The sequence below is a fragment of the Nelumbo nucifera genome, chromosome 1 (assembly GCF_055504915.1).
Source record: "Nelumbo nucifera cultivar China Antique chromosome 1, China Antique-T2T, whole genome shotgun sequence".
Taxonomy (NCBI): Eukaryota; Viridiplantae; Streptophyta; class Magnoliopsida; order Proteales; family Nelumbonaceae; genus Nelumbo; species Nelumbo nucifera.
Genome location: NC_142649.1, coordinates 56322494 through 56334482, shown reverse-complemented (window position 1 = coordinate 56334482; position 11989 = coordinate 56322494). Strand labels below are relative to the sequence as shown.

The following is an 11989-nucleotide window of genomic DNA, read 5'->3' as shown; positions in this document are numbered from 1 at the left end:
AATAATTGTGTCATAGATTTATAGGTAATTTAACATATCCATATATCTATTGAAATTTCTAAAATATTTATTTTTTGTAAATTTTAGAATAAAAATAGTTTTTCATTTTTAATATAAAAAATAGTTATTTTTGTAAAACTAAAAATATTCATTTTTAAAACTTTTTTGTAATTTTAGAATAAAAAGTATATATTTTTTTATAATTTTTAATTCATAGATTTATTGAAATTTATTGTAAAATATTTATTTATATTTTTTTGTAATATTTATTTTTTCTAATTTTTGGTGTGATCTAACTATAATATTTACCATGTTGTAAATCTATGGATGATCTATCACATCCATAAAATTATTTTCTTGTTACACTTTATTTTTTAATTTTGTAATAAAAATAAAATAATTGTTTGAATAGGAAATAAATAATTGTAGTTATAACCTTATTAGAGAGAATATCCTTGTATTTTCATATGTTGATTATGATATATATTTTCATAAAAATCACTAAGGCTGTATTTGGATGTGATGTAAAACAAGAACCTATGTAAAATTTACATTGGTTCAGTTTTGTATGCATTTGGAAAGAGGGTGTAATTATTATTAATGTAAAGTTACACTCTAGTTCAGTTTTGAGTGTGTTTGGATGGAGTGTAGTATTACGTCAATAATCAATGTAAAATCTCATTAACTCTAAAGCTTTACATCGATAATCGATGTAAAAACTACATCAATTTTCAATGTAAAACCTCATTAACTCTAAAGATTTACATCGATAATCGATGTAAAAATTACATCAATTTTATCGATGTAAAATTTTACACTCTTCTGCCCATCACTATTTTCAAAAAAGCAACCGTCACTTTCTAGTTTAGTGTAAAACGTCATCGGTGTATTTTTAAACTGATTTCAAACGCAGCCTAAGGATGTAAATTTTATGTATATATAGTTCATTGAAATATCTAGTGTTTCATGTGTTTCCATGTATATCTTAATTTTTCATTCATATCCATGTGTATCCAAGGCATATCCTAATATGTCTCTTAAATTGTCTTTTTGATCTTTCAAAAAAAATTGTCTTTTCGATAGATTGTCATCTCATCTCAACAGTGATGTCTCAAAAAAGTTGCCAGAGTGCCATAGATTGGATTTTAGGGGATCGGTATCAATGAGCTTGCTTGGCCCTATTGGGTTTGGATTTATAATTTACTTCTCATTGAAGCTGTTGTAGAAGTGGATAATCTTTATGAGAAAAATGATAATAATCAACTTTTACACCAGCTTGGTTGAGCATTCTTGAAGATGGGTGGCATTCAAATGTTAAAACAGTTAAAGGCATGGAATTCAAAATGTTATCTAAAAACAGTTCTTCTACAAAATTTAATGCACTTGCAAAGCTTCCTTCTCTGGGGTACCTTTTCAAAGCCAGCCCTTTCATTCGTCATGGTCTTCACATTCCAACAATTCAATTTTCTGAAACTCGGAAGATATTATAAGAAGTTTGTTCACCTTGAAATGAAGTGAAACCCTAGAATTCTTTATTGTTCACCTTTTTCTTAGACTTTCCATGAAAGCCACTTTGGCATCTCTTCCTTTATTCAGAACAACTCATGTAGCCATATTCCCCACTTTCTCCATTGCGTCTTTGAAGGTCTCTCTTTTATTCTTTTATTTCTTTGTGTGTGCGTGTGGTGGTGGTGGTGGTGGTGGTGGTGGGGAGGGGGAGAGTCTATAAAGCTGAGAGTTGCTGTGTCGCCTCTCAAGCCAAAGCCATGAAAGAGTCACCAGGTAAGCATTTATCATTAGTATTCTTTTAGTATTCGCTTTCTAATTTCCTTCCTTAAAAAATAACAAAAAAGATTAAGAAAATCAAAGGCTTTTAGCATGTCTATAACAATATGAATGATTTTTCTTCAGAAGATATGGTTGATTCAATCACTCGTCTAGCTTTTAAATCTTAATATGGTTGGGAAATCTGAACTCTCAAGTTGAGAGTTGTCTATACAAAAAGCAGAATTGCTAACTGGCAGTTCACTACATGGTTGATTACATCTTTAAGGTTCCTGAAATGTTTCCAAACCAAGTGATCCAGTTATTTGATTAATGTAATTGGGTGTGGATACTAATCACAGCAGCATGCCTTTTCTTTTATTTTTCTTTCATATTTTTAAAAGAATTATTATTTGTTCTTTTACAAAACTTTACACTGGACTCCTGCAAAATTAATGAAATATATCTATGAACTTGGGGCACTGGCTCCTTAGATAATTGAGTTACACCTGTTTGAGAAAGTGAAATATGGGATCTGCTCTCCTTGTTCTGGGTTGTTTGGGTTGATAGCTTATGTTCTTCATTTTCTAAAGAGGTGGTTGGTGCCACTCTAGGCAAATAAATCTTGGTTCGGTTCGGAATTGCTTGATGGTAATAACATGTCTTGATATTCATAAAAAAAATAATAATAATAACATGTCTTGATTATTTCATTTCTTTTTTGATGAAACATTAGATTTCTGTTTGAGTGATCACAACCTGTAGTGGTTTCACATTGTCCTCCAATAACAATTTGCCCTGAGATCCAAATTAATTGATAGGATATGGTAGTAAAGTAAGCCCTACAGGTTTAATTTGTCTTCATGTTCTTATATCCAGCCAAGTAAGATTTAACTGATCTGCCTATATCCATGCTGATACTTGGACATCTATTTATACCTTCTAATATGCTATTGATTTTATGGGCTGAAATTGGCAAAAGACATTGGAACTAAACACTTTCAGACAATGTAACACAATGAAGGGGACAAACAATAAAGTGCAAACATTTTATTTTCCAAAATTTCCTTTAGGTTTCATATTCTGTTACATGGTTACACCTTAAAATTGTTTATGTACTTTCTTTTACATGCCAAGGTAACAACATAGAGCCTATTGCATTTAAAGGCTCTTGGTTATTCCAAAAATATTCATCATAAATTATATTCTCTCTATGGATTACTGTTTTTGTTTGATCTCCTTCAGCATTTATGTTTTTAAGATCTATTAGTCCTCTCCTCTCTCCCCTTCCCCCTCTTTCTCCTTGATTTATGTCCTTTGTCAAATTCTGACATTACCAAGTAATGATGGAATGCTCTTTAATGTACAAATTGTTCTCTTTAATATATTCAAGAATGAACTCTGTTTGTTTCTGATAAAAGAAAAGGTTTAATTCCCTTTCACATGCTTTTTTTTTCTTTTCCTTTATTTCTTTTCTTTTTATTTTTTTTCTTTTCTCCCTTTGAGTAGGTTGGTCGTTCAAGTTACACCAAGTGTATTTTGTGCATTCATTTTTCTGTATAATCATCATCGTTGTATCCCTTGACCCCTATTAAAGTGGAGAGGATAAACTCTTCCAATTGCATCCAAGCAACCAGCTTTACCAGATGGATATCATGAAAATTGAATTCAAAACTCAAAATAAGTCCTTTCCTTCATAGTACTCTGAACTGTGCTATATTGAAACTCCTAGAAGTAGATCCAAGTCCTCCATAGATGTTTCAGATTGTCCTCCTTCCATCTGTATAGATTCTAGGCTCTATGAGAAAGCCTGAAAGGGTATAGTAGTGGGTGTTTTTTATTTTGATGGTCAAAATAAAATTCATTAGAAAAGAAAAAATACAACCTAATTAGATGATGAGGCAGCATCCGCATACAAACTAACATAACAGAATCATCCAATTACAATTCAAAATAAATTTTCCAGATTTTGAAACCCCAACACTACCCCAATCTTATCCCCAAAATCCTTTATGGTGACTTGGTCTAAATTCTGGTAATATCAGGACCCAATCTGCAGTTGATTTGCCAACAGTTGCCACCAACCTATCCAAATTCCAAACTTTGTCTTCACAAAATCTTTTGTTTCTTTCCTTCCATAGTAGTGAGCGTTGCTACTCCCAGTGGATAAAGAGAATTTTTTTTTTATATTGTCTAAGACTTAATATCAGGAGTTGTTTTTTTTTTTTTTTCATTTGCCTCTTTTATTTAACTTTTCATTTTCATTCGTTTGTATGGGTATACTTACAAAAACATAACTGCATGGCTCATCCCCTTTTCCCTTGTTTTCTGGCTCACTATCCTTCCACAGGCCTTCAAATTCCTTAAAAGCTTGCATGCATATTTAGTAAGAATGTTCAAAATTCTTGCCAAACAACCATAAATCATCAAGTTTTACCTTAATATCAATTATTTGTATGACCCTTTTTGTTCATTATTAATTAGTGTATCTAATCCTCATTCTCACCACTCCAACTAGCCTATTGACCTTCTAAATAATAATAAGAAGAAATTGGCTCTACCATTCATCATATCCTTAATGAGATATCTTGCATGTATTGAAGCAACCCCTGTTCCCTTTTTATTTCTTCTTTATTCAGGTAAATTTCATCTATGCCCTACACTGAAGTCATTTTTCACTGAAAAAGTTGGAGGCTTGCTTTCCCATTGCAATTCATCAAACAAGTATAAGAAGTTAGATGCAAAGCTTGAAGGGAAAATGATTGAAGTTATCAAACACAAGGGGTCATCTGAAAAGAAGACTTTCAAGTCAATGAACAGCATAATTATGAGATTTCCTCAATTCAAAGAGGAGATGAGATTGATCAAGGATGTGTTTGAACAGTACGGTGAGTTTTTACTAAGATTTTAGGATAAAAAGTGTAGTTGAGGCAGTTGACCCTGGACCTGGAGATCTTTTTTTCTTTTTCTTTTTTCCCTGCGTGCATGCATGGTAGGGCTGGAGAGGTTCGAGAGACATGGGGAGTAAAAAGCATGATAGAAGTGGAAAATACTAAGAATAGATATTGGTAATGCAAATTTGCAGTTGATAGAATGGGGATATTTCAAATTTCTGTCCCTTTGTTGGACCCTTCTTGTCATTATAGAACAAATTTAGCTCAAAACTATCTAGAATATGGCAATAAACCCGAGGAAAAGAAACCACATATAATTCAGAATAGATAAGAAAGACAAACAACTAATGAAGCTAACTTAGAGGCTAAAACACCAAAAAGACTTTCTTTCTAGATATGTTAAGCTGCAAAGATGAGGAGCTTGCAACATGATTTAATCCAACAGCTGCATAGAGAATATCCAATGAAATCTTAGATGAGGGTCTATCAGAAAACAGAAAAGCAAATAAAAGCTTCTTTCAAAACAGAGGTTAGTGAAAAGGTAGTGTTTATTGCTCTCTTTCTGTTATCTTGATTTGTGCAATAAGCTAAGAATAAGGAATTTTACCGGTTTTAGCACAAAAAATATTAAAAAAAGTAATGAAACTTTCCACTACACTAACAATTTAAGGTCACCAAGCATGACCTTCCACCTTTCATAAGGGGGGTAAACCTCTGAGTAGTAATTAAGGGGTAGGCCTTAGTATATATGTGAGGCCTAGACCTGTAGAGATACTCTTGGTACCTCACTTCGAGGCATATACGTTCCCCCTTGAAGTAGTTGTCTTTTAAATCAATGGTTTTCGTAAAAGTTCTATTGGAGTTTAACTTCTTCACTGTTGCAAGATGTTTTGTGGAGAGTTAAGTGATGAATGTTTCATACTCTCTCTTTTGAATAGATGAAGATTCTAATGGAAGTATTGACCGTGATGAACTAAGGAAATGCTTAGGCAAACTGCAAGTCCAACTAACAGAGAAGGAAATGGAGGATCTTTTCCAATCATGTGATATTGATAAGAATGAAGGGATACAATTCAATGAGTTCATTGTTCTTCTCTGTCTCGTCTACCTCCTTATGGAGCCTTCCTCCTCTTCAAACACTGTAACAGTCTTTTAGAGTTTGTGATATGTTTCCTTTGCATCTTATATATTGTAAATATGTACTTACTGATTTCTTTGATGAACTGGGGACTTCTTTCAGAAATCACAGATGGGATCACCACAACTTGAGGCCGTCTTTGATACAATAATTCAAGCATTCCTGTTTCTTGACAAAAATGGAGATGGAAAACTGAACAAGAAAGACTTGGCCAAGGCATTTAATGAGGCTCCTACCCAGGAGAAACTCCCGAGGCATATCACCAAATCAAGATTCAGTATGTCATCCCCTCCCCTAGTTTGTGCTTTGTATTACTATTCTGTTTCTATTTTTTCCTTGGTGTGCACTTGACCATCTGCTCTTTTTGGGTATCCTTCTAACTAAATGCAGAAGAAATGGACTGGAACAGAAGTGGTAAGGTCAGCTTCAAGGATTTCCTATTTGCATTAACCAAGTGGGTTGGGATCGATACAGATGATGAGAAGGATTAGTCAGTATGACATGAGGTGGGACTGGATAGAATTAGCAGATGATTTACAGGAGCAAACACTGTACAAGACTTCGGCATATGGCTGTATGCCTGTATGCAATTCTTCATAATCAAAATGTCCTAAATACCATCCAACAATACTTGTCTGTTTTGAATTCGTGTAATTGTTGGGCCATTGCAAAAAAGCCCTATTAAGTAAGAGTAATTGTGGCAGTAAATGATAAACATCTTCCAAAATATCGTTCAATTAATAATGCTGCAGAAAAACTGAATTCAAATCTGATAGTTACCTTCCAATTGGTATCACATTTAAACCATCCTATTTACAACAGTTATTGTTAGTATGTAGTTATAATGTAAGAAATGGAGAAAGAGGAGTGTTCTGTTGCTTTCTTTTTTTCTTTTATACGAGGAGCCTAGGATGTTTGACAGTTTGAATTATCTGTTATACCAAGTTCACTTTGCAAAAATAAATACTTTCCATATGAAGCTTTTATTTACAGCCAATGTGGGGCAGTACAAGGTTTGTTTTGAAAATGGCAAGTCTCTGTAGCATTAGCTAGTATTTGAGTTTTAGTATACCAAATTTTAGTTTTGGTGCCTTTAATGGAGAGAAGAAAAAGTAGATAGCTTGCTTGATTCCTTCTTCTGAGATAAAACTTAAAAGGAATATCCACAACCCATTAGCAAAATCATCACAAATTTGTATGCAAAAAAGACATCTCTCCCATTTTTATTTACAAGAAGTAAACAACCAGATAAAACATTTCAGCATTCCTTTTCTATACAAGAAGTATAACATAAAACTAGATACCGTTACCACTCATTTTTCCATACCAAAACTTCAACTGTGTTGGCTGAGTTTCACTGAATTCCAAGAGCTTGGATTCTTTTGATCAATGCCAAGGAACAGTAGTTCCTCTGCTGCCATTCATCCCTTCTTTCTTTCCTTTGTCCTCCCTCCTCCAAGCACCTGTCATTCCCATCCAGTATGCTGACAATCTTCTTCATGCTTGGTCTCAAATCTGGGTCCGAGTGTGTACATGCCATTCCCAATTTCACTAGCCTCACCATCTCCCTGTGATCATACTCTCCATCCAACCTCCAATCCACCAGTTCCATTAATGGTCTCTTCCGTGCCTGGAATTCACGGACCTTCTTCACTAGTAGTACCTCAGGCCACCGGAAGTCGACCGCCATCTGTCCAGTCACAACCTCAAGCATCACCACGCCAAAGCTATACACATCGGCCGAGGTATTTGCTTCACCGGATTCTATATACTCCGGTGCCATGTATCCAAAGATCCCACGAACTGATGATCTCGTTGGATTGGCAACCACATGATGGCCATGCTCATTCCGAATCAAGAATTCAGCAAGAGCAAAGCAACCCAGACGTGGGTTCATGTCAGGGTCAAGAACAATGGCCGAAGATGTGATGTTTCTGTGAATGACCTGCTCATCCCATTCCTCATGGAGGTAAAGAATGGCAGATGCAAGTGATCGAATTATGCTGTACCGGTGCCGCCATCTTAATACAGGCTGCTCTGTCTTTTGGTGGTGGTGGTGGTGGTGGAAGAGGAGGTGACTGAGCAATCGATTAGCTGAGTAGTCATAGACAACTAGCATCTCTCCTTGCTCAGTGCACCACCCACGGAGCTGCACTAGGTTGCGATGGCGGAGCCTCCCAAGGTTATGGAGTTCGTCAGAAAACCGAGCTCGCAATGCAGGGCATGTCTTCATCCCAAGTCGCTTTACCAGGATATGTTGACAGTTCTCCAGGTAGCCATGATAAGCAGTGCCAAAGTCCACCTCTGCAACTCTGTGGGTATCCGAGAAATTGTCTGTAGCATTAATAATCTCCTGGAATGATATCTCTCGTGGTGTTTTGACTGAAGGGAAAGTGGTCGGATAGTAGCGATTGCTGTCACTGGAAGGACCATTGCTCTCACCATTGTGGGCAGTCACAAACATGGTCTCGGCTGCAGTGACATAACTAGACGCCATAGATGTAATGGTGGTTGTAGTAGATGTGCTGGGAGATGACAAGGATATGTATTGAGGGTGGGACTGAAACGATGGAAGAGCCGGTAACGGACCGATACAAGTTCCGGCGAGTGCTGTCATGACCCATTTCATGGTAGGCCTGGATTGAGGGTCACTGAGAGAACACAGGAGCCCGATATGGATCAGACGTTCCATGTCAGAAAGCCTGTAAGATCCATCCTTGAGCCTGCCATCCCCAGCTTGGAGGCACCTGCCCTCATCAGATAGCTGTCTTATCCAGTCAAGCAGGATGATCTGCTCATCTGGGTATGTGAGATCGATCGCTCGCCGACCAGAGGCCACCTCCAAGACAACAATCCCAAAGCTGAAAACATCAGATTTTGCCGTCGCAATGCTTCGTTTCTGGAAGCTCTCAGGCGGCAGATACCCAATTGTGCCACCGATCCTGGTTGTGTCTGCCAACCGAAACTGGTGGCTTCTTATGGACATGGACTTGGGTATTGGGGTGGTTGGATATTCGAGCTCATGCTCCAGCCACCGGGCCAAGCCAAAGTCGCCCAGCCGGGCGTTGAAGTGGGAGTCAAGCATCACGTTGCTTGTCTTCACATCCCGATGAATGATCTGCGTCTCCAGCTGTTCATGGAGATAGAAGAGCGCGGTTGCCAGGCCGGAGACAATTCGCCAACGGCGTTCAAAGTCCAGAACTGCCGGCCCTGAACCATCAGGCCGCCTGAAGAGCATCCGGTCAAGGCTTCGGTTCGGCATGTAGTCGTAAACAAGGAGTAACTGGTCTTCATGAATACACCAACCCCTAAGCCGAACAAGGTTGCGGTGACGGAGCTGAGCCACCGCCACCAGCTCGGCCGCGAACGTCTTCTCAAAACGCTCCCCCTTCTCTGCCACGCACTTCACTGCAACCACAGACCCATCACTCGGCAAAACTGCTCTATATACACGCCCGAATCCCCCGCTCCCAAGCATCTCATCCTCGCTGAACCCATTAGAGCCTATATAGAGCTCGGCGTAGCTGAAAATCCTCGGGCTGTTACTACCAACCTTGTCTGACAACACTACCCCGGCCATGTCCTGAAAATAACCAGGCCCGGAGAAGTTGCACTTACACAGCTGTCCATAGCAGTACTGCCGGAAACGAAGCCACCCCCGGTGGCCTAACCGTCGGATCAGCTGGCGAATGAAAGCAAGAATCCGGCGGTGGTACTCAAGCCCATCCTTCTTTGTGGTGCGGTGGTTGTTGTCGGCCGGTAACATGAAACAGAGGCGACCCTGCTGCATCCCGGAGGCGATGGCGGTTTTACCGGCGAGAGGCGGAGGACATGGATTGGTGGGATTCTACTTCATACGTTGCTTTGTTTGAATTTTATGCGAGGAATGGACCGGTGAGTGGCCACCACTTTTGACATCAGCACAGAAAATCCTTTTTTCTCAGATTCTAGAAGCACGCTCTCCGTGCGTTCACACGACGCGATCGGAATCTGTAGCAGGAAGCGTGGCGAATGGCGATAGTAAAGCGAGTTCGGACCCTGGAGTTGCGATGGTGGCGCCGGCAGCATCTTATGTCCTGCGCCAGCCTAAATATTGTTGCCACGTGGCAAATGGGACAGCATTTGTTTGTCATCAGTCAACTAGACTTGGTGGGCCATGGTTGGAGATTGTGGGCCCCAACTTTAATCCTCTGGATTTATTTGATTAGTGCCGTAAAAATTGGATAAGATAAGAGGTACTTGATGGTTAAAACTTAAAATCATTGTGTCAAATTGGAAGTTTGGCCTGTTTTCCATCCATCAGACGGTACAAACCATTTTGACATCTACTGTTTCCGATAAATCGAGCAGCACCAGATAATATTTGTATTGGTAACGAGTAACGACTAACGAGTAACGACCTCCCTCCTTTCACGATCACGTGTGCGTATCAACCATAAATACCTTTTGGGCTTTTGGCCGCCTGTAGAGTTGTGAATGGATCGGGTTTTCTCGATAAACCGAACCGGTCGAACCAATTTATCAGTTCTGCAATTGTGTCCTGATTAATAATTGAGTTGGGATTAGGAATGACAACCGGGTGGGGCAAGGCCGAGTTTTCCATGTCGCATGATGTTTGAGTTCGGGGTCGGAGCCGGGGTGAGGTGGACAAATACCATCTCTGCCCCGTTCTCAGTCCCCCACCCTGAACCCCAATCAATGGTCAAAAAACCTACCTTGATTGGGGTGGGGTGGGTCAGAGCCCCACGAGGATGGGTCAAATTGCCATCTCTAATTGGAATCAGTTTTTGTTATTCTAAACGGATTATGGGGGCATTGTATAATGCAAATTATTTCTTTGGTTGCTGGTTCCAAAGAAATAATTATTTAATACTATGCTTCCATCTCAACAAGATTGAGTTCTTGAATTTCTAGTTTCAAAAACATGCTTCCATCTAATTATTTAATACTATGTTCCATAAATCACATAATTTTATACTAAAGAAATTGTTTTTTATTTTAAAAATCATCATTATTTTGATCATTTCAAAAACATATATTGTTTTTTTAAAACAAAACCAATTTGTTTTTTCTTTTGAAAACAAAAATAGAGTTAAATAACATGTTTTTTTTTTTGTTGAAGTTGGGTGAGCAAGAAAAACCAAAAAACCGAACCAATAATTCTGATTAACCAAATCGAGCGGTTCAATTTTGGCTTGGTAATTTAAAAAACCAAAGGTTAACCAAACCAATCAATATACATATATTTCTATATATTATATGTATATTATATATATGTTTCATATATTTTATATTATCCATATATTGTAAAGTAATAAATATGCATTATATATAAATATATATTTATAATATATAATATATTATTTATTATTTAAAATATAATATTTTATATGTATTTCTAGTTTTATTATATATTTATATAATTTTTATAATATATTATAAATATAAAAAAAACCAAAAAACTAATAAAACGAATCACCTGTTAATCGAACCAGTCAACTAGTTAAACAATCGGTTTTGATTCAATTTCGGTTATCGGTTTTCCACAAACTGCTAGTTCCAGTTCAATTTCAAAAATAAGCTCAACCGAACCGTGAGCACCCTTATCTAAAGTGGCGATTCCAAAAATAAATGAAAACAAAAGCATTGATGTTATAGAACGCCCCCTAACTAATACTTTATAGTATATAAAGGCTTGCTGATTTTTCTTGTATTTTTTATTACATTTTGTCTAAAAGGGTAAATTTATAGACAAGTAATTTTGATATCAGTTTATTATTTACTCTTATTTTTTATTAAGATTATATTACCAAAATATGAAGTTCCAAATTGTTATTACTAGAAGTAGTTATACATGTCAAAGTATTATCGGGTTTAATCGAATAATAAATTGTTTGTTTCTGTTTCTATTAAGGGAAAATTCCCAATTAGTACCTTGTACTTTGGGCATAATGCCATTTTGGTCCCCAAACTTTAAAACGTGACATTTCGGTACCTGAACTTTCAAAACGTACCAATTTAGTACTTATCGTTAACCAACTGTTAAGTGGCATTTGAAAAGACATAAATGCCCTTCGAGTGTCATCTAATTTTCTTTATTAACTATCCAAACGTTGACAAAAAATGAAGAGTCCGAAGTCCTTTTCTCTTCTATTCAAGTTGGGGTCACGTCTCAATAGGCATTCTGGTGACC

General features: G+C 37.2%; 2 protein-coding genes across 2 annotated transcripts; one reads left to right on the top strand and one right to left on the bottom strand.

Moving 5' to 3' along the window:
• The first annotated feature begins 1350 nt into the window (after positions 1-1350).
• Positions 1351-6523, top strand: LOC104585992 (Calcium-binding EF-hand family protein). The gene is made up of 5 exons (XM_010243063.3): positions 1351-1782; positions 4404-4652; positions 5597-5799; positions 5899-6073; positions 6187-6523. Exons 1-5 carry the CDS (start codon positions 1767-1769, stop codon positions 6285-6287), a joined length of 744 nt encoding a protein of 247 aa, XP_010241365.1. The 5' UTR covers positions 1351-1766; the 3' UTR covers positions 6288-6523.
• A 465-nt stretch (positions 6524-6988) lies between these two features.
• On the bottom strand, positions 6989-9854 carry LOC104585993 (receptor like protein kinase S.2-like). The gene has a single exon (XM_010243064.3). The coding sequence runs from the start codon at positions 9584-9586 to the stop codon at positions 7151-7153; it is 2436 nt and encodes an 811-aa protein (XP_010241366.1). The 5' UTR covers positions 9587-9854; the 3' UTR covers positions 6989-7150.
• Positions 9855-11989: the final 2135 nt, after the last annotated feature.